Source organism: Panthera tigris, chromosome A2 (assembly GCF_018350195.1).
Source record: "Panthera tigris isolate Pti1 chromosome A2, P.tigris_Pti1_mat1.1, whole genome shotgun sequence".
Lineage (NCBI taxonomy): Eukaryota > Metazoa > Chordata > Mammalia > Carnivora > Felidae > Panthera > Panthera tigris.
In genome coordinates, this window is record NC_056661.1 from 81850717 (window position 1) to 81871801 (window position 21085).

A 21085-nucleotide genomic window follows, 5' to 3' on the forward strand; every position below is an offset into this window, starting at 1 on the left:
GTGCTGCTTGTAGTTTATATCTTCCTCTTGTTAAATCTGCAACCCTCCAAGACAATGCCTGGTTTTATATATTAAGGTTCTTAGTTGCATAATAATAACTGATCAAAGAAGATTATACAACAAGTGGACAGTATTTTAAACTGAAGTATGCATAAGAATTACTTAAAGAACTTGTAACAACTGTGCATCTTCAGGGTCCACCTGTGGAAAGTGTTTTCAGTAAATTTAGGAAGATTGGGCACAGGAATCCAGATGAAGCTTCCAAGCCACCATTGAGCAAAGCTGCTGTAGGATATGGTAAGTGGGGCTTACAGCCCAGGATGTCCATGTAAAGGAACCCATCATAATTTTACTAAAGAGCCACGGTTTTATTTGATTTTGTGATACTCTGTTAGCCTATAAGTGTTAATTCACTCCGTGCAGGTGGGAAACATCCTTCTTAAAGGGTCCTTCCCATACTTCACTTGCTCTAGGATCAATGTAACGATGATGTTACATTGATAACAATAAGGGACAATGAATTTTGAATTTCTCAGGGAGGTGCTGGCGACGTTGTTCATTTATATTCTGTAGATACACTATTATCAGGCAGATAAACCAAACCAATATTTCCATGAGAAAACAAGCTTATTTACAGGGAGAAATGATGGAAAGTTGGAAGCCAAGAGAACCTACTTTTTAAAAATGAAAGTTCATCTGTCATCCAGAAAGAATTTTGTCATTTTAATTTAAGACCTAGGATTTGGTATTCTGACGAAAACAACCGAAGAAGGTACTTAGAATTTTGTAATTAGAAATAGTATGGTTTCATCCCCATCTTACAATTTGATTAGTGTGCTCAAAAGATGTTTACGGAACAGAGAAATAGTAAGAAGGAAAGTAATCACAATTAATGATTCCTTTTTGGATCTCTAGATATGGTTTCCGTCTTAGGACTCTGGTAGGTGTCTCATATGGCAAGTTAAAAATAATAAGCAAAAGTTCCAGTGAAGGCTTTTAACTTCATAAGCTGTGATTCCATTCTGAAAAGAAAAATAATTTCATTTCAAAAATCAAAATCACTTCAAAAATCAGGGAGAAGGAACACAGACTCTAAGAGATTTTTCATTATACTGTAAAGAAAAAGGAGCTGCCTTTATTCATATACTCGGATTAAAAACAGCCTTACAAAAATGCATTCATTTCTTGTTTGTATTTGCAGAATGATTAAGACCTAGGCTGCTGCTTATTACCATTTGATATATTTGAATTTTTCTGTAAGATTTAATTAATCAGGTTTTAATTAAAGAAAACAAATGGATACTTTACATCTGGAAGAAATGTACTGAGGTGATAAAATAACGAAATGTCAACATCAAAGTCTTTCCCTCTTTTCTACCAGAATTTAAAAGTGCCTGTAAGATGTACCCTCCCCACCAGAAAATATCATCCAAAGACAAGCTGTTATTGTCTTGGTAAAGCACATGTCCTTTATCAGTCCTTGTGCAAGTTGGAAATAAAGTGATTAGAGATAGTCAGGAAGAAGAAAAACAATTATTAGGCTGCAACATTAAATTGAAAATCTCCTCGAGTTATTGGACCAAATCAGTAACTAAATGTCATAGGCAGTGACAAAAGAGATCTCATTTTCTGGCTGTCATATTTTTAGGGGGTTGAGGGCTGTACTTGTCAGGAGAGCGGCAACGAAGGAAAATGATCTGTCTTTGTAGTAAGTGGCTGGGAGTGGCTCTGCCATAGGGTCTAGAAGAACATCATGCACTAAGTCAGCATGATGGTCCCTGAGTAAGTGAAAAGGCCAATCCATTAATAGAATACGGTTCTATTGCTTTTGGACTTCTCTTTCAACCTCTAAAACAAAGTTCTTTGTCTTTAACAACATGAGCACATTTAAAGCCAGGAAGTTAAGAAGATTTCCAATGGTAGATTTTGAAGGATAGAATTGATTCTGTGTTATTTTTCTACTCAGCTGGTTCTAGATCCAAATGAGACTGTCTTCTTGCCAACAATCCTTTCTGGTATAGGGCATGGATAGCATTGTTTTAGAATAATACAGTGAATGTCACAAAGTGACCAAATACCATGTGCATTTTTTTTTAATTCACTCACTTCCAGCATCTCTGACTCATCCTTCTGGCCCACACACAAATGGGTATACAGAATTCAGTCAATTAGTATCTACTCAAGCCAAATAATTAATTTTTAGCTTGAGCTTTGGTCATACTGGAAATCATCACTGAGCTGACTGGAAGAGGTCCCCTTTGGGAAGGCAGCAATTGTTGGCAACGTCTTCCAGGTGAGGCAGTTTCCATGCGAACAGTCAACTGCTGGCCAGGGACTGCTCCTGGCCTCCAGACCCATCTGTTATTTGGGTTCAGTGCTGGTCTATCCTTTGCTTAGTAATTGTTAAAACTGGTTGCCAATGTTTTCAAAAAGAGAGATTTTTACAGAAATACAGATTTCTGGTTTCTCTTGAAATATCTAACAATTATCAGCTAGCGCTGGGTAGTGGTGGCTGCCTTCACAGGGTCTGCGTTTGCAAGTCGCCCCAGTGCCGACCACCTCCCCCCTACCCCCCAGTGTCTCCTGCAGATTCCTGAGTTACTCATTTACTCGTAGAGTGAGGAGTATGCAGAGCCAAAGGGACTTGTTCAACTGGAGCCCTTGTTCCCCTTCCAGATCACACTCTGGGTACCAGGACTCTAGGGTTCTGTAACCAATTGACCTTGTCTGATTCCAGAATGTGCCTGGGCCTCTTCTCAGGACCTCAGAAGGATGGCAGCACTGTACACGTCTTGTCTTGTCTTGTCTTGTCTTGTCTTGAAATGTGGCTGAGGCATGGGGTATGCTTGCACAGGCTGGAGTGTCCCCATGTATGTGTACCCTATGGGGCCTGCTGGAGCAGGGGGGCTGTGCCCTGTCAATGCTAGGGGCGGGCCTGCCTGCAGACATTTCAGTTTGTGCACTCCTCCTCTATACTCTTCAAAGCAGACAACTTATTTAAACGGTGACATGCTCATAGACAAAGAAGAAGCAAATGCATTTAGAATTCACAAAAAGTGTAGTAACCATGACCGGGGAATCCATTGGCATCCTAAACAATGGCTAAACTTTTCACCCAGCTTCCAAGGAAACCTTCCTTTTCTCGGCATTAAGCCAAACATTAGACTTTGCCTTGGATGTTAGAGAAAAGAGACTGATGGATAGCTTTAAGACGGACTCTAACATGTTTTGATTAAGTCATAAAACGTTCTTTCACATCAATTCTAGAGTGACACGTTAGGAAATTCCTCAGAGACACCCTTCTCTCAGACGAATAATGTGTATTCAAAATAATTTGTCATTAGGTTGAACGTCTCAAAGCGGAGCTACTAAACATATAAATATTTGTACTTCCAGTGTAATAAAGCCACTCTTCTACTATCCTTGGAAAAAAACACAACAGCTAAACACCGGAGCTGGTGGCATAGACAAGATATCTTTCAAAACTAGTTTAAAGTGCAAGATCTGTGGTATAATTGTCTGGTAAATAAAACTGGATGCATTACTGGATGTTTCTTCATTTACTCCACAATTTCTCCTTTTTGAGGCTCTAGCTCATTGAAAACTCTGCCTTTCTATCTTTCGTGTGTACACTTTAAATATATTTTAATATGTGCTGCAGGTTTTTTGTTACTTTAATTTCTGGCCAATGTCATTAACCAGTTGGTGTCTCTCCAAATAGATGTGGTTTTCTCTTGAGCGTGAACTTGGAGCCAGGGCCCGGCATCTTCTGAGGAGGGGCAGGACATTTGTATAAGCCGAGGCAAGCATAACGCTAAAGGCTTTAACCCTTATGACCTCTCCTCTTCCTAGCCCCTGATACCTCCACTTTCTTTAGGCAGGAAGGGAAAAATCCGCCCCTCTTCTCATTCACTCATCTGTCTCTTCACAAGCTGATTGCTCACTTCCCTTCAGCTCTGAAGGGAAAGCCAGGCTTGCACCTCCCACTGCTTTTGCTTAGGAAAGCATAATAATAATGATAACAGCCCTTGAAAAGGCATCTCCACTGTCATATCCATTTGTAGCTGTCCCTTCTTACTGTTGGAGAAACAACAGCTCTGAGGAAAGGCTGTCTTCCTATGCTTTTAAAAAATCTGTTCCAACCTATTTCTAGGCGTTTACTTTACTATCAGAGTATCCTTTCCTGAACTTAATCATTTTCAATACTGATGAAGCTTTCAAGGAAGAGTGAGCCAAATTAACTTGCAAACTCTCCTGGTGTGAATGAGCAGTCTGCAGCAGAGCATTTTCAAAAATTAAATGCACTTGAAATGCACTCGAAAGCCTAATGAGTAGAGTTGGTAAGAACTGCAGCAAGGAGCATCTTCACAAAAGTCACATGATCTGCAAATTGCAAGAATACATTTTTGCAGCATTTGGCATACACTCCAATAGCTTGGGTTGATTAGAACAAAATTTAATTTGCCACAATCAGCTGGTGGCAAGGGGAGCATGAAATTATGTTGGTGCATCAGTTTTGCACTTTGCAGTATATTTCCTTGTAAATCAGGTATCTTTTAAATTTATCTTTGGGTCACAGAACATATAGCTCAGCAAACTTTTTATTAAAAATCACTCTTAGTGAGAGAGACAGTTAAATGTTAACCAAGCAAACACTGTCATCCTCCTGGCATCTTGCCCAAGGATACGGCATAATTCAAGGTGTTTTACTTCTTTGGGTCAAGTGGTATGCCATGAATTTCTGAAGATGAATGTCATTTCGTAGCAAAACTTCCATACCATACAAGATATATAGCAGTCTCTACTGGTGAGGGCTGACAATTCTTCTGACTTGCCCTTTTAAATGATTGCCCTTGATCAAAGTCTAGTTTTTAGAAGACTCGAATAGAAACGGGGACTTTTAGTTCAATTACTGTCTTATCTTCCCTAGTCATTCACAGCTTGTGATTAGTTGGTGTCCCCCACCACTTTTTAAAATTCAGATGTGTTATAGTAATAACACAAATGGAAGACTCCTTATGTTACCGAGTGCCATTTGCTAAAGGTTGGTCTCGCGTCTTTGAATTCACTGGGGGTGGGCTGGGCGGGGGCCTGAGGTGGCAACAAGCACTGGCTGGGGAGCTAAGAGCCTCTGCATTATCACTGACTCGCTGAAGACTTCGGGGAAGCTACTGAACCTCTGGGCCTCGGTTTCCTCATCTGTAAACATGAGTGAGCTCACGCCACTCAGGTCCCTCCTAATCTCTCTGAGGAGGGCCAAGGGGCTGAGCAGAGAGGCCGGTGGCCACGAGAGCAGAAGGTGACAGAACATCGTCGGTGCTGTTCCTCTTGCAATTCACAGGACAAAGCACAGGCAATTTGGGACCCCATTCCCAACAGTACTGAGTGCTTAGATTACAGAAAATAGTTGATGTTTGTAACAGACATATTCATAAAAATATAAATCTTTTTTGGGGGGACTGAGATGGTGGAGAGAGATGAACGGAATCCTGTTATGAGTGTGAAGAGTGACTGTTGAAAGTTAAGTCTTTGGTGTGTTCTTTTATGAAGCTGAGACATGGTTGTAAAGGGAATAACTGCTTCTGATTGATCGGTTTCATAAGTTTGGAATTAAATGAATTGCGTTTTCTAAGAGTGACGTACCACTGTATTTTTGTCATAGTTTTATTGTTACCTTTTATCAGGCTCTACAACGGAGGCTAATTTTCCATCCTAGTTGCCTTATTATGGTATCAAAATGGTGTGGTTCTTCGTTTGTAAACACAATGAGGAACATTTTCAAAAGCTGTGTTTTTTCACTGCTGTAATGTTCCTTTCATAACGAGCATCCACCAAAGAGCAAAGAGCATACACATCTCAAATTAGCCCCAGGCTTTGCTAGAAATTTTTAATGACTACACTGAAAACATAGGCTTGAAAGACTGCTTGGAATTATACTACTGGGGTGAAAATCTGCACTTTCAAAATCACAGTTACATTTGGAATATCTAGGGTGACTTTTTTCCGTGTGTAAAATAGACACTGACTTAAAATTTGGTTTCAAGTGTCCTTACCCTGTCCCACAAAAGCATTTCAGCACCTAATCCCCAACCCTAACCGCTGGCTTCAGTCACACACCTCCACATAGCACCTTCCTTCTCACAGTGAGGTTGACCTGCCCGTTCCGAGCTGCATGGTGCATAAGGTCGATGACATAGCGGTGGGTCTTGCCAGCCACTGGAATCCCGTCGACATAGACCAGCTCGTCTCCTGGGTGTAGGCGGCCGTCTCTGTCGGCTGAACCCATGGCAATGACAGCGCCAATCAAAATCTAGAGACGCGGTGAGAAGGGAAGGATATTTACATTTCAACTTTTCCTCCCATATCTATGTATATATAATTTCTTTATGTAAATACATAGTAATAATAGACAATAGATGATAGTAACTGATAGTAATTATAGTAATAGGTAATAATATCATTTATAGATCTAATTTCTTTATATATATATGTACAACTTGGTGTAAAGTTTTATTTCCACCTTCTACCCCTTACTCCAAACCTGAGCATGTACTTGAAAACTGAAAAATGAGGGGCTGCAGGGTTTCTTTCTTACTCTTCCAGTTTGCTAACTCCTTCTAGAGAAATTAACATTTTGAACTTGCTGCATTTGCTTCCTGGCCCACTAGTCATCACCCTTAAGGAAAATTCTAACCCCAAATAACCCGATGTTATTAGCTACCGTTCATGAAACAAGTTGGGGATTGAATCTTGGTTCCACTTCTTATTTGTGTGGCCTTGGGCAAGTCTTAACCTCTGTGAGCCTCAGTTTCTTCACATGCAAAATGGGGAAGTAAAGTAATGGGGGCTACTTTACAGAGTTGTTGGGAGAATTGAATGAAATGATGCACATGACGCATTTAACTTTGCTTGAGGCAGATACTGAGTGCTCCAAAAATGTCAGGGAAACTAGCTGCTTGTGCATATTATGAAACTGATACAGGTTCAAAATGTTTTTGTTTTTTGCTTTGCTTTGAAAGGCTGGAGATAAGGGGAAAATAAAATAAAAACAAAGCAAAACTCGTAGTTGGCTTTTCTGGCCATTTGATTTTAGAAAAGTCTCAGTCAAACCTCCTCCCAGTTTTTGCTCCATTCCTTTGAATACTTCCTTAGAGCATTGTCCCCTGCACAAAGAACACCCCGGGTTCTGCCTGTCACTGGAAATACTTCTGATGTTTAGGTGACTATCATACCCGGAAATGGGGAGGTACATATCTGGGAAACGTGTGAATTGTAATTCCCTGAACGAGTAATCATAATAAAAGGCATAACATAAGGTTTCCCTCTTCCCATTTGAAACATTTAGGTTAGTATCCATCAGCAAGGCTTTATTTTCTCTGTCATTGAAAAGGCATAGTACTAAATATTTTAGTTTTGCTATTTAACCTACAGATAAATTTTCCAATACATGGACAATGGACATCCTTTTTCTTTTTCCAAGTGGCTTAGCCATACAGCTCTGAAGGCAGTTGTTACCCTTAGCCTGATAATATTACAGAGACTGTAGTCTAAGTTTTAATTTAAGTCTTTATAAAATGATCCCTTGCTCATAGACTATTTCTTTCAGGCACAATGATTTCTTCCAGATTGCTGATCTGTGGATCCCAGCTAATTTGGAGAGTTGCTGTTACGTGATCTGTAGGCTTACAGGTCTTCAGGTGTGGAAGCAGTTCTTACTTGGTCACACTGCTCAGTGTGGCCTGTTAACATGGCAACCAGGTCTGAATGCCCAGGACTTCTCAGGTATATGGAAAATTAGAGTCTGAAGAGTATTCTCTTTTCCCTGAGGACTTCACAGCCTTCGTACACTGAATTTTATCCATAGGAATAAAAAGTCCTTTATGACTACAGCTGCTTTTCCCCTATTCCTGGGGAGGGGGTGGGGGTAGATTTGCTTCCATGTGGAATAATTTGTGCTCTGATCAGTGATTCATTAGTGCTATCACAAGGAAAACCACACATATCCTGCCTTAGATTGGCTGCATAGTGTGGTTCCTCCCCTAGGACACTCTGCACCCATTTGCTATAGGCCAGTAGTCGGGCACGCTTCTGACATTCTCCATTTCCCTTATTGTCATGCCAACCTGAATTTAGGAGTTTCTTTCTAAAGATGTTCCAATCTATTCTTCATAAGACTCAACCTGTTAAGAAGCCCTTCAAAGATTTGCTAAGTGCTTTGTGCAAAAGCCAGTTAAAATGAATGTTTATGTTTGTCCACAGCCCCTTGAAAAGCTGCATTTAGCTGGGTTAGTCCCTCAAAATGCTTCAACCTTTAGATTTCCTACATGCCTTAGTGAGAGAGTTTATAGCTAGTTACAGAGAAAAAATGGCTCATGAACTCCTTGGCTGGTAATTATCAACTTTAAGCTATAGTTCTGATTCTAACTGATGAAAGTGAGCCAAAATATAGGTTACAACTGAGAGATCCAGGGCTGCAATTGGGCCCTCGACAAAAATAGTAAAAACAAAATTTCACTTTGGAAAAAAAAAAAAAAAACCAACCCAAAATGTCACATTGGAAAATTCCCATTCCTCCCTTGCTGTAAGCAGACAGCAAAGATATAAAGATACTCTTGAAGTTATCTTCTGTGTTACTAGGTGATACTAGTATAGTAACATCCATTAAAAGGACAATCCCAGTAGGGGCGCCGGGGTGCCTCAGTCGGTTAAGCATTAAAGTGTCCGACTTCGGCTCAAGTCATGATCTCATGGTTCACGAATTTGAGCCCTGCATCTGGCTTTCTGCTGTCGGCACAGAGACTGCTGGGGATCCTGTTCCACCCCCACCCCTCCCCCACTCGTGCTCTCTCTCTTTCAAAAAATAAACATTAAAAAAAAAGAAAAATCCCAGTAAAACATATGCTTTTCAGCTGCATTTTTGTGATATGAGTACCCTTCTTACTAATTAATTTATCTACCAAATATTAATTGAACCCATGGGCCCTTCTAGGTGTTAGGAATTCATCAGTGAACAATAAATACAAATCCCTACCATATAGAACTTCTTTTTTTATGGTTAGACAATGAGAAGTGTGTGTAGTAAGTGTGTAAATTATGTTGCATGCTAGCAGGCACGTCCCGTGGAAAAAAGAGAGCAGGTTGGGATGGTAGATGGGTGTCAGTCATGTGGCCGTGGTGGTGTGAGAGCTGGCTAGGGCAGGCGTCCCTGAGAAGTCGACATTTGAGCAAAGACATTTTATCAAGTCTTACATGGTTATTTCCAAATAAGTGGTATATTCAACATAATACTTCAATATAATTTATTGTATAGTATTATGTTGTTATTATATACATATATACTATTACATAACTACATTATATAATCCATCCTCTACCTTGTTTCAAACAGAGGTTGACATAAACTATTAAACAAGCTTGAATTGCACTGAGCGTGGTGTGCTGGAGCAGGCACTGAGTCGCATGCCCATTAGCTATATACATTAGTCACATTCGCTCCATTCATCAGTAACTGCTGCCTTTGCCGGGAGAGACTGACCACACACACTGTCACTGCTTCCGGCTCTCATGGGGCTGTTGTTCCTTCGCCTTTGGCCGTTTTGCACCTTTGTGCATTATATTTCACTGCAGATACAGAGCTAGCTCTATGTATCTCTATTTAGGAAAACAACAAACACAACTTATTTTTTTTTCCTTTTAATTCAAATATGTTTTGTATGCTCCAGCCATTCTATTAGTTTATTTCCTGTCTGCCACTGTCACTGCAGGGACTAGATGATCTATGATTCCTTCTTGCACTGTAGTTCATACTAGCTTTTCAATGTATAGACATTCTAACGTATGCTTAGGCTGTCGAGAACATGCCTTGGGACATCTGATCCTTTAATCAAGTAGTTCTAACATTTTAGGGTGCATACCGATTACCTGGTGAGCTTATTAAAACACAGAGTTGGGACCTACCCACAAGAGTCTGACTCTGCAGGCCTGGGGTGGAACCTGAGATTCCACATGTTTAACAAGCTCCCAAGAGAGGCTGGAAGCTTCGGTTTGTAGCTCTGTCACACTCCTACTAACGAGATTCTGAGTATTCTCACTTGGTCCAATGGCTATGGGATCTATGGTCTCACTGGTCACTTCTAAGTCTGCTGAAGGACTCTCCTGCCAGTGCCTGGCCTGAGCTCCTTGACACATCACACTGATCACTCTGCAGGTCTATTGAGGGACTCCCTCACCCCAAGCACATGGTCTGGGCTCACCGGCCCATCAGGCTACATTTTGTTTCCAGTCTTGCTTTCCAAGGGCTACACTGGCCCCTGAGCCTTCCCAACCAACACTGGTCTCACACCACGCACACCTCTGTTGAGCCTCACTGGATCCTTCAGCCTGTGTAGACCCACTCATCAGTTTTCTCATTGCACTTGGAGGAGTTCTTTATCTTGTCTCTAGTGCTTTGGCCCTGAAGGAAGAGCCTTGTGGCCAAAGAGCTCGAAAAAGATTGCCCCCTGACCCCATAAACAACTGACCCATGGTCTTATCTAAGTGACTTCTCTAAAGAACAAAAGAATCACAATAATAACTCCATAACTCTACTTTATCTTACAGGCTATGAGGGCATGGAACAAAACAGAGTATTTGATATGAAATAATAGCGGTTCACATTCAAGTGGCTGAAATCCCAGTGAGCCAGGGGAAAACACACACACACACACACACACACACACACACACGAAAATGCAAGCAAATAACTAAGAAACAAACAAAACCAAAATCATATGTGCAGGCCTTTTAATTCCTTTAATTCTTTCCTGCTCTACCTAATGCAAGTCCAGCCCCAGTAGGTCTGATCTGCAATAATTATAGCCTGGGACAACTTGACAATGTGGCCAGAAGATTTCAGGCTCTTGCCTTCCAAAACTTCTCCACAAGTTTGCACAGACTCCCTGACCAAGGAGTATGTCTAGCATTACCTCTTTCTTTCTACGAACAGTTTTTCTCCATTGCAGCATTTTCTAAGTCTTTCCACCTTGATGCCTTCCCATCTCTTTTCAGCTCACAGCTGGAAATCTCATTTTTGTTCCTTTCTGGCAATTTTTCATTTCTTTCTATTTCTATTGTTATTTAACTGTGAAACGTATTTCCTCTTGCAGGAAAAAATGCCCATATGCTTTGTTGGAGCTGGACTCCTGCTGTTCATTATTTGCCAAAAGCTATGTTGTCGTGTTTAATGTGCACCCTGAGATGTCAGTACCATTTCATATATATGGAGGCAGAAACCTGTTTGATGTAATTTATGAGACCTCCTGTGGCTGGGGACCAAGTCACCTCATGAGTCTCTTCTTTTGTAGCACATCAGCAATTAAATGAGGCCAGCACATTTTGTTTATATATTATCTCTGGGCTTAACCATGGAGGAAAGCAGGAAGGAAAGGCTTATGGGAAATCTTTACAGTAGAGTCACTCTTCCTGACATGATCTTTCTGAGGTGCAACATTCTGGTTTTTTAGGACATTACTTTCTGGCTTTGCTTGCTTTAGGAAGCTTTAGGCTTCTACTTTAATGGCTTAAATGTCAAAATTGTAACTCGCAGCCTGTGTGTGTCTTAAATCATTCAAGTGAAAGAATAAACCAGAATAGATCTAAATAAACCCAATGGGGATAACAGGCAATCTATGTCATCTGAGGAGGCTTATCACAGATCCTGGATGCCTGCCCACTGGATGGGAGAGAGGACTCTGGAGTCAAAGCCAATGTTCAGAAGGGTTGAGAATCTGGGAGCCAGTGCACTGACTAGGTGGAAAGCTGTCCTGATGGGGCGCCTGGGTGGCGCAGTCGGTTAAGCGTCCGACTTCAGCCAGGTCACGATCTCGCGGTCCGTGAGTTCGAGCCCCGCGTCAGGCTCTGGGCTGATGGCTCGGAGCCTGGAGCCTGTTTCCGATTCTGTGTCTCCCTCTCTCTCTGACCCTCCCCCGTTCATGCTCTGTCTCTCTCTGTCCCAAAAATAAATAAAAAACGTTGAAAAAAAATTAAAAAAAAAAAAAAAAAAAAAAAAAGAAAGCTGTCCTGAGGCCAGGTGGTGACCATGGCTGCATTAACACACCTGAGTTTCATTTTGAGCAACATGTGTTCCATTTGGGCAACAATTCTATTGCTTCCGTGCCAGGCAAATTTCAGCCAGACTCTTCCCTTCTTGAGCCAGCTGAGACCAGGCCTTCCCTGTGAACTGTCATGCAGTCCTTTCTCCCCCCGGGGAGGCAGAGACTGTTGAGGAAAATATTTCCTGAGTGTGGTGCTAGTTTACCTGCAAAGCAGACAAAGCATGAGCCTGTGTGTGTGCAGGGGGAGGGGTTCGAGCAAAGTGAGAATTTTACATTTCAAAGACTGTATTGAAGTAAGTAAAGATCATGGAAAGAGCTGGAACTTTATTTCCCTTACATTCATTTCATAGTTTAATCTCTTATTTGTATTTATATATAAAGGAAGGAAACTGATTACATGTTCAATGCTTAGGGCTTGTAAAAACCATGATCTGGCCCTGACTGAAGATTCCTTTGGTACAAAATATTCACCTTTAAATCCAGTCCTCTGGGGTTGGGAATCTCAAAGACAATAGACTAAATGAGCAACACAGGCAAAAGGGGGTCTTGGGAGCTGTGGCCATGTTCAGTCTAAAAGGGACCACGACATAGCTCCAGCCAGTTGTTGTTGTGGAGAAAGATAAGCCTAACGTTGCTAGATCTATCTTTCAAGGAATTATGGAAATCTGAATTTTTAAAAATGTGAAATTAGCTGTTTTTCTACAATTTTAAAGCACTGGGTTGAACAAAGCACGTTGTAGGGTTACCAGGACACCATCCCTGGACTAGGCTGTTTTAATTCTACAGAGCCCATAGGATCTAGAGGCCTCAGAAAATATAAATTCCAGATTTTTTTTTCTGAGACATTCAGGTGATGATTTGGCTGGGTGAAGAGGGCTCTCTTCAGTTTCATTTAGCAAATATCTATTATACCAGGCTCTGTGCTAGGCTTGGAAGACATAGACACATCAAAACATGGTCCTTGCCTTCAAGGAATTCCCAGATTGGTAAGTGGAAAAAAGTATGTTAGTCAGTGCATTCTGGAACAAATATGAACCTCGTCTTTCTGGCAGAGACCCCTTGGGTTGGTAAGTTTGAAGCATTATGTTAGAAAAAGTATAATGAATTCTAATGGATTTACCCTTAAATGCTCTACAAAAGTCTCAGTATCCCTCACAATGCTATAAAGATCAACTTAAAGTGCCATTACTTCCTTAATTTAGTATCTTTTAAACATATGGGTGTACAATAAAGAATTTAGTCTGAGCCCAAACAGAGGTCTGGCCTTTCCTGAAATGTAACCTTCAGACTGTTGCAACAGGAGTATCTTTGTTGTTCATGGTGAACCCCTTGTACTGAACCTGAGAGTTTATGCTAATGAGGAGACTCATGGTGAGTACCTGTTACTTTATGCTAAAGGAGATGATTCAGGGTGGAGCCAGCCACACCTACAGTCTTAGGGTGGGGGCTCACTATACCAGAATGAATAGCCACATAATTAGAGGACCCGGGCCTTTGAATCTTGTGACATCGACCTGATCTCTGGGAAGGAGACGGGCTAGAGATTGAGCTCAATCACCTCAATGACTCAGTCACTCCTACTCCAATAAAAACTCTGGACACCAAAACTTGGGTGAGCATCCCTGGTTGGCAATCCTCTGTGCATCCATGCTGGGAGGATAACCTGTCCTTGAGGATGATGGAGGTTTTGCATGTGGAACCCTTCCAGACTTTGTCTTATGTGCCCCCCCCCCCTTTTTTTTCTGGTTGGTCCTAATATGTACACTTTCACTATAAAACTAATCATAAGTACAGTACTTTCCTGAGTTCTATGAGTTATTCTAGTGAATTATCAAATCTGAAGGAGGCCATGGGACCCTTAAATTTGCAGCTATTGTCTGAAGTGAGGGACATTCTTCCCTCAGATTTTTTAGTTATTGCAGTTGTTGTCAGGCATATGGGGCAGATTTGGCTTTCTTGAGGACTGTGACCTTGACCTGCAGTTTGGCTAATGGCACACCATTCATCTATAGGGCACTAGTGGAGAATAAAAAGGGGAAGATGAAGTCCCTGCTTAGGAGGAATTTTAAATCCTGTTGATCAAACTAAATAGGGAGACATATGAGCAGGTTAGAGAATAATCCTGAAGGAAGCTAAGTCAGACAAATACCCTGTGGAAGCGAGGAGGCTAAATATTTACATATGTGAAGGAACTGGACACTATTGTTGGTTCTGTCTATATAAAGCAAGATGAATTATAGAGAAGAGTGAGGATGTCTCCTGACCAGATGACTGAGGATCCCTCAGAAACTGAGAACCACGTGGCAAATAGAAGGAGAACAAGTCTGTGAAAGGGAGCAGAATGTAAGTGAGATTTGTTCTTTCTACCCATGATATGAGATCCTTAACTTAATCTCTGGATAAATAAAAGTCCAAAATTATTTGAGCCCTGTATTTTACCGTGGCACTCTCTTCCTTCAAAACACTAGTAGGGAAGTCCAGATAACCCTCATTGGTAAATTCACTTTCACATCTTTTCTCATAAAGCTTTCTCTCTATTGAGAGAGCACTATAATCCTCATTTTACAGATGAGGAAACTGAGGCTTACAGCTTAACTCCCTTTCATGAGCTGGGATCGGGTTAAGGCACTTGAGCTGGAATGGGGTGTTATTTATTCAAACCTCTCATGAATCTGACTTAGTCATATTGGGTACCATTTAAGACACATCTTTTACAATGAATATTTTATGGCTGATATTTTGATACATGTTCATTAATCTAGCTTTGCAATGTTTTCTGTATATTATTTTCTGCTTTTACTCTGGTGTATAATGACTGTGTGTGTGTGTGTGTGTGTGTGTGTGTGTAATTTCTCCAGAGCCCTCCCCAAATTCCCAATGTTGTGCCAACATTGAAGTTCACTTTGTGAACATCTCACGGGAATCCCTTAGTTTGAATCTGCCTGAGATTTTGCAGCATTGAGCCTGGTTTTGCTTCTGTTTATCCCTGTGTTTTCTCTCCTGTGCAGTCCGGATTGCAAACATACATAATTCTGCTGGTCCAAGGCACCTCTTCACATGTACCTTCTGTCATACTATGGCTTACCTATGGGGTGCTGTCCAGAGTGACCAGGGGTCCAATACAATTAAATAATTGAAATATCCAAGAGGAATTCAATCCCTTCTAAGGAGAGTAATGTCCCCTCTTAATGTATGTACATTAACTTATGAGGATTTATTGGCATGAAAACACTGACATGTTTTGAGAACTTAAACAGCAAGAAAAAAACACACCAAACCTCAAACTCTTCTTGAGTCCTCGAAGATTTTCTTTTAGATGTCATAGTGGGTGGTATTTCCCCTGATGCACAAACACATAAAATATATAGCCCACAGTGTGGAAATAAAGAAGTTTCAACTTACCGGCTGCCCAGGCTCATCCCCCCCGAGGATTCTGAAGCCAAATCCAGACTCCATCCTGCGAAGGTGAACATCCAGTTCCTTATAATCTGGACCTGGCATAAAGGAGATCCCATTGAGTGATGAATCCTGTCCCCTCCCCACTCCCTGAGAAACTGAACACACTGATGATAAATTAATTTCATGGATGTGATTAATGAGAGTGCTGTTAGAGTTGGTGGAGAGCATTGAGGATAAAAAGAAATATGGTGACAAAATGTTCCCAAATTAGGTAGTCTCTGGATTAACAGTGACCAAACAAGAGTATTACCATAGGCAGAAAGAACACACAAATTTCCTGACTGAAAAAAAAAAATGATCGTCTTATAATTCCTTATTTTCCTGAGAGCATTCAGATTGCTCTCAGAAAGATTGGCTGTCACTCTGAGGATGTTGACTCTGACTAGAATGATCGTTTCAGAAATCCGAGAGAGCAGAAGATAATATCCTAGAGCTACCTGGTACAGTCTTGCCTAGTGATCTACTAATATCTGCTCATGTCTTGATACATCCAATTTAGTATGTGTTGGGGATGGGGAGATACAAACATATGCCTATTTGTCTTTTTTTAAATGGTAAAAATTAGAAAAGATAGAATTTAAACTTTTCTGTATTGGGCATTTGAGTGAACTCGTATCTCCCCAAACATTTTAAGATGTGGAAGCCACGAAGAGATTCACTACTGACTTCACTATTACTACTACACTAATATATCCACAATAAACTGGAAGAGAGATACTTCTCTGCAGTTAGTTGAAAGAACAGAAATGCACTTAAAAATAAGCTGGGACACTCTGGATGTCAATTTTTTCAAGTTTAGAGTAAATATAAAGTAAAACAATAAGAACTCTTCTGATTTTTTAAGAAGGATGTGATTTATGCTTACCCTTTACCCTTGGGCCTTTGAATCCTTCTCAAGGGGGTAAAGTCTCCATCATGACTGAGTTGCGCATACTTTTGTGGCCATTGTTAGGATGCCAATGAATGATTAGCAACTTTGGGAAATACTTATTAATGCCATCCTTTGCTTAAGAAGTATTCAGTGATCCTGGGGCGCCTGTGTGGCTCAGTCGGTTAAGCAGCCGACTCTTGATTTTGGCCCAGGTCATGATCTCACAGTTTGTGGGACTGAGCCCCACACTGGGCTCTGTGCTGACAGCACGGAGCCTGCTGGATTCTCTCTCTCCCTTGCTCTCTGTCCCTCCCCCCACTCTTGCTTGCATGCTCTCTCTCTCTCAAAATAAATAAATAAAATTTAAAAAAATAAAAAAAAGTAGTATTTAGTGATCCTAGGCCTTAATGGTTTAAAGGAAGTATTATAACTTACAGAATCAAGTATTAAGTTAAATTGCTTACACAGGATGGTTTTGAAAATTGGGATGGGATTTCAGAGAAGGATCCTCGTGGCACAGGAAGCTGTGTCTGACCTACTTGGATATATAGTAATAGTCAGAGTTGAGAGAGAGAGACTCAGTGAATGATGGCCAGGCAAATCTTTCCTAGGCTCTATAGTAAGTGGGGCTGCTGCAGTGATCCAGTAAACAAGGCACAATGATATTGGGCTTGCCCTGGTGTCCTCCAGTATGGGCTATGCATTCCCAGTTATATACAAAAGGAAATTCATTCATTTCTGAAATGTAAGCATAAGCTGATTGTGCTAGTGTTCTCAAAAAACAAAACAAAACTGAGTCAAGCCCAAAGTACATTTGTATATATGTATATACTGTGCAAGAATCCATGACCATTCCTTCCCTCTCATGAGCAGATGCACATATAACCAAAGTCCTTTCCATTCAATGACTAATATAAAACTCAAAAAAGATGAACCAATTGGACCTCCACATCCATTAGTCATCTTTTATAAATTGTATTATCATTCATATTTGAAAGATGAGAACTTAGAAGAATTCAGCTGGGTGGCAAAAGGAAGATGAAAACTTTGCCCTATACTCTACAAGTCACAATTGGCTTTTGAATTTAGTTTATTCCTGGGGTCTGCAACATCATGTATGAAATCTCATATTGGGAGTGTGTGCTCCTTTGGGGCTTTGGGACTCCAGGCAGGTGGAATAGCCCTCTAAAATCACAGCAAGCATGGGTACTCCTCCCAAGGGAGGATAAAGGCAAGGGGAGATGGGAAGATGACAGATAGTGCCCAAGATTTTAGAAATCTTTAGTTGTTTATGATGCGATTGTTCACAGTAATCTCTTCTCTAGGTAACTTTACACTTACAGGACTCTAGATCATATGAAAGATAAATAGAGACCATAAAAAATACAAAGAGAACACACACACTATATAATCAGAATGTTCCACCTACTCTTATAAATATTTTCATTTTTGCATCATTGGTGAGTAAGGTAAGTGGGAAATTGTTCTTCCAATGGCTTCAGCATCAATCCATATTGCACGAGGAACTCTAAAAGCAGTTTACTATGCAATCCATTTTATTTGCTAAATAAAACTCCCCCCCCCTCCCTGCCCAAAGTGCCGAAATTATGGCAATCCCAGGAACAGAATTTTGAGACATGCCAGGGGACAAGGGGGTTGTCTTGTGTCAGAGGATGCTGTAAGTCCTGAAGGAATCAGAAAGCTTTTCTTTAATGAATGACTCAGGACTCTTATTTTTAGTAGAAAAAATATAGATTTTAGCTGGTTAATTTTATTTAACTTTGAAGAACAGATGAGAGACCGGCATTTATCCTCCTCCCCCTATTCTCTGTGTGCAGTTTGGTGACATTACGATCTCCTGACTATTGCTCTGACTGCTCTGATTTCAAATGTGGGGTGCTATGTGCCAGCTGTATCATCTGCACCTTCCATTCTTACAGACAGAGATGGCTAGCTTCATGGTACATGAACATGTAGACACAGGCAGAGAGACCCATTAGAGACGTATGCCAGCAGACATGATTTTTAAAAATTTCTTTGTTAATTTTGAACATAGACTGAGAGGCTGCAGGACATAGAAACTTTAGAGAAAGAGTCAAGTGGAAAAAAAGTTTAAATGATAGATTGTGCCTTAAGGCAATAGTACTTTTTTTTTTTTTTTTTTTTTTTTTTTTTTTTTTTTTTGGAAAATAAGAGCTTTTAGAAAGGTAATTTTTCTTTGGCTTCTTCCCCTGCCTTCCCCATCCTTTTAAGTCTGGTTTTAAAAAATAACTAAAATTATAAACACAAAGCTGAGAGACATTATTCTTTTATTCCCCCTACTTTTTTAGCTCTCTTATAAGATTATGATGTTTCTGATACTTTCCTTTAGCTGCTCTTCTGGCCAGATGGCACATTTAAAATTACTGTGTCATGATTTACCTTTCCTCCTGTTAATGCAAGAACTTAAAGCAGAGAAATCCAGGGACCAGCTCTTCACCTCATTGTGACAGAATTTAAAAATCATCGCCTCTCTCTTCTGTTGGTTTGCTAACCATGCACCTGGAAGGTTGTTTGATGAAGGAGTCTGGTAGACACCTGGTGGGACCTGGGTCACTTTGGATGTCACTCAAACATGGCCCCACTGACATCTTTTTTTTTTCTTTCTGCTTTCTTGTTTATTTTATTCCTGTGCTCTTTGTTTACCTTCTTTTTCCTCAGCCCCTTTTGCAGAACTGTCAGGGGTATTCTCAGGCATTGCTTAGACTGGGGAGAGGCAGAATACTCTTTGGCTATGTGTGTTCAATGGCCATTTCTGGCCACTGTTGCTTTTCCCTTAGAAGCTGGGTCCCAGGATCTTCAGGCATTATGAAGTAAATCATCTTAAGACATTTGTCCCAGATGTAACTTTCCATTGACCACTGTGGCAAACTACCCAGATGGAATTTACAAGTCCTAACTTATCCTGGGATCCCACTAATATTGAAAAAACTAATAGTACTAAAAGTAGCAAATGGTGGCCACATCCAGGTATATGGACAAACTCCCTCATAATAGGGAAAAGCAGAATTTCAAAAACTGCTTTTCTTATTTTTCACTAAGACTCCAGAAGCTTCACAGCTGTATGTATCCTTGGTCTAGCTTTGGAAAGACATGACTTTGTGCACAGTTTTAGGGAAAAGGATGGGTAACTGAACACAACTGATTAATTTTATGAATGGATTCAAGCTTCAAAAATGCAAAGAATGGCATTTTTTAAGGATTGATTTGGCACATGGGATGCTGCAAACATGTCAATTAAATTTTGGTACTTGAATCCCCTTTCATGTTTTAATTAAAATGTAAATACCATGGGCTTATTATCAGTTTGGCACAGAGAATGAATTCATTCAATTTTTCCTGCTGGAAAGAGCATTAGTTGTTTGGCTTTTCCTTGTAAAGAGACCTAGGAAAGAGGTTGAGGAAGGAATCAGGAATCAAAGATGGTTGTTAAATATGTCCCTGGCTTCTGAACTCTCAATACACTCCAGATACAGAATGAGTTAAATAGGAATTAAGTCGTTTCTATCGCTTGAATCTAATATTACCAGATAGGTAGCTAATACATTTTTGCTTTAAAAGAATGCCTTCTCTTTACTGTTTTCCTTTATACCTTTGGTAATGTAAAAGTGGCCAGACACATTTTAGCTCTAGTAGAAGTCAACTCCGACTCGGTTTGGTTTTCTCCTTCAGCTGTAAAATAAACTCAGATTTCCCCATACCAAACACCTCCTCGTCCCACCCATTTCTGTTTTGGATGAGTAGTCTCTAGTGGGGTCTTACTTCCCCATCTTCAGTCTCTCATTTGTGACTTACTCCTGCCAGTCTGGCTCCAGCTGTGTTGGCATTTCTGAAACTGCTCTCGCTAAGGTCATTGATGACATCCTAATGACCAAATCAAATGGTCATTTTCTCTTTCCACATTCCTACTGATTTCTGTGCCTCATTTGACACTGTTGACACATCCCTTATGCCCCCTGATTTCTTTTGTTTCTAAACAGGGAAAGTTCTCCTGGAAGTGATTTCTGTGATACTCCACACCCTGGTTCTCTTGGCTTTGGGAGAAGTCCATTCAAAAGTCCTGACTACGGGTGCATTGTTTCTCATGATCATTTTTCTTTGATGATGGCATAATTACATTTATCATCTACTGTATTTCATTATGCACAGCCTGTAGGAGTTGCTAAATAAATGTTTCTTGAATTTAATTGTTTTAAGATACTCACCAATCTAGTATACTCGATAAACCACAGCATTACTCTACTATGGAGTTAGCACTTAGTTTCATAATTACATTGTTTAGGACTTCCAACTATCAATTTTGCCTCTGTACCTAAGCATCATAGGCAGCTAAAGTTAATAAAAATACCTTATAATTAAGCTAAATATATCTGAGTCAAAAATCATGACACATAATTTCATAAAGGACATATTTTAAATGTGAGAAGTGGTATGGGAGATCCATTTATTTTGGATGTAGTCATGATTTTCCAGAATATTTTGATACCTTGTATGCACATTTAGCAAAATATTTGGATTGGTTCTTTCCCTGAAAATTTGGACTGCATGGTGGCAAACTGTATTATGCCTTTTCTCTTTTAACTAATGTGTATTTTTTGAAATGTAGAAATACTGTGCAGATATA

At 40.3% G+C, this 21085-nt stretch overlaps 1 protein-coding gene across 1 annotated transcript in view; it reads right to left on the minus strand.

Annotated features, from left to right (window-relative positions):
• The window catches only part of MAGI2 (membrane associated guanylate kinase, WW and PDZ domain containing 2), a 1321708-nt gene that overhangs the window by 152070 nt on the left and 1148553 nt on the right, over positions 1 to 21085 (minus strand). Inside the window, exons 14-15 of the mRNA XM_042965265.1 lie at positions 15495 to 15586; positions 6118 to 6310 (exon numbers count right to left, since the gene is read on the minus strand). Of these exons, the coding sequence (XP_042821199.1) occupies positions 6118 to 6310; positions 15495 to 15586 (285 nt within the window). The remainder of the gene's footprint in view (positions 1 to 6117; positions 6311 to 15494; positions 15587 to 21085) is intronic.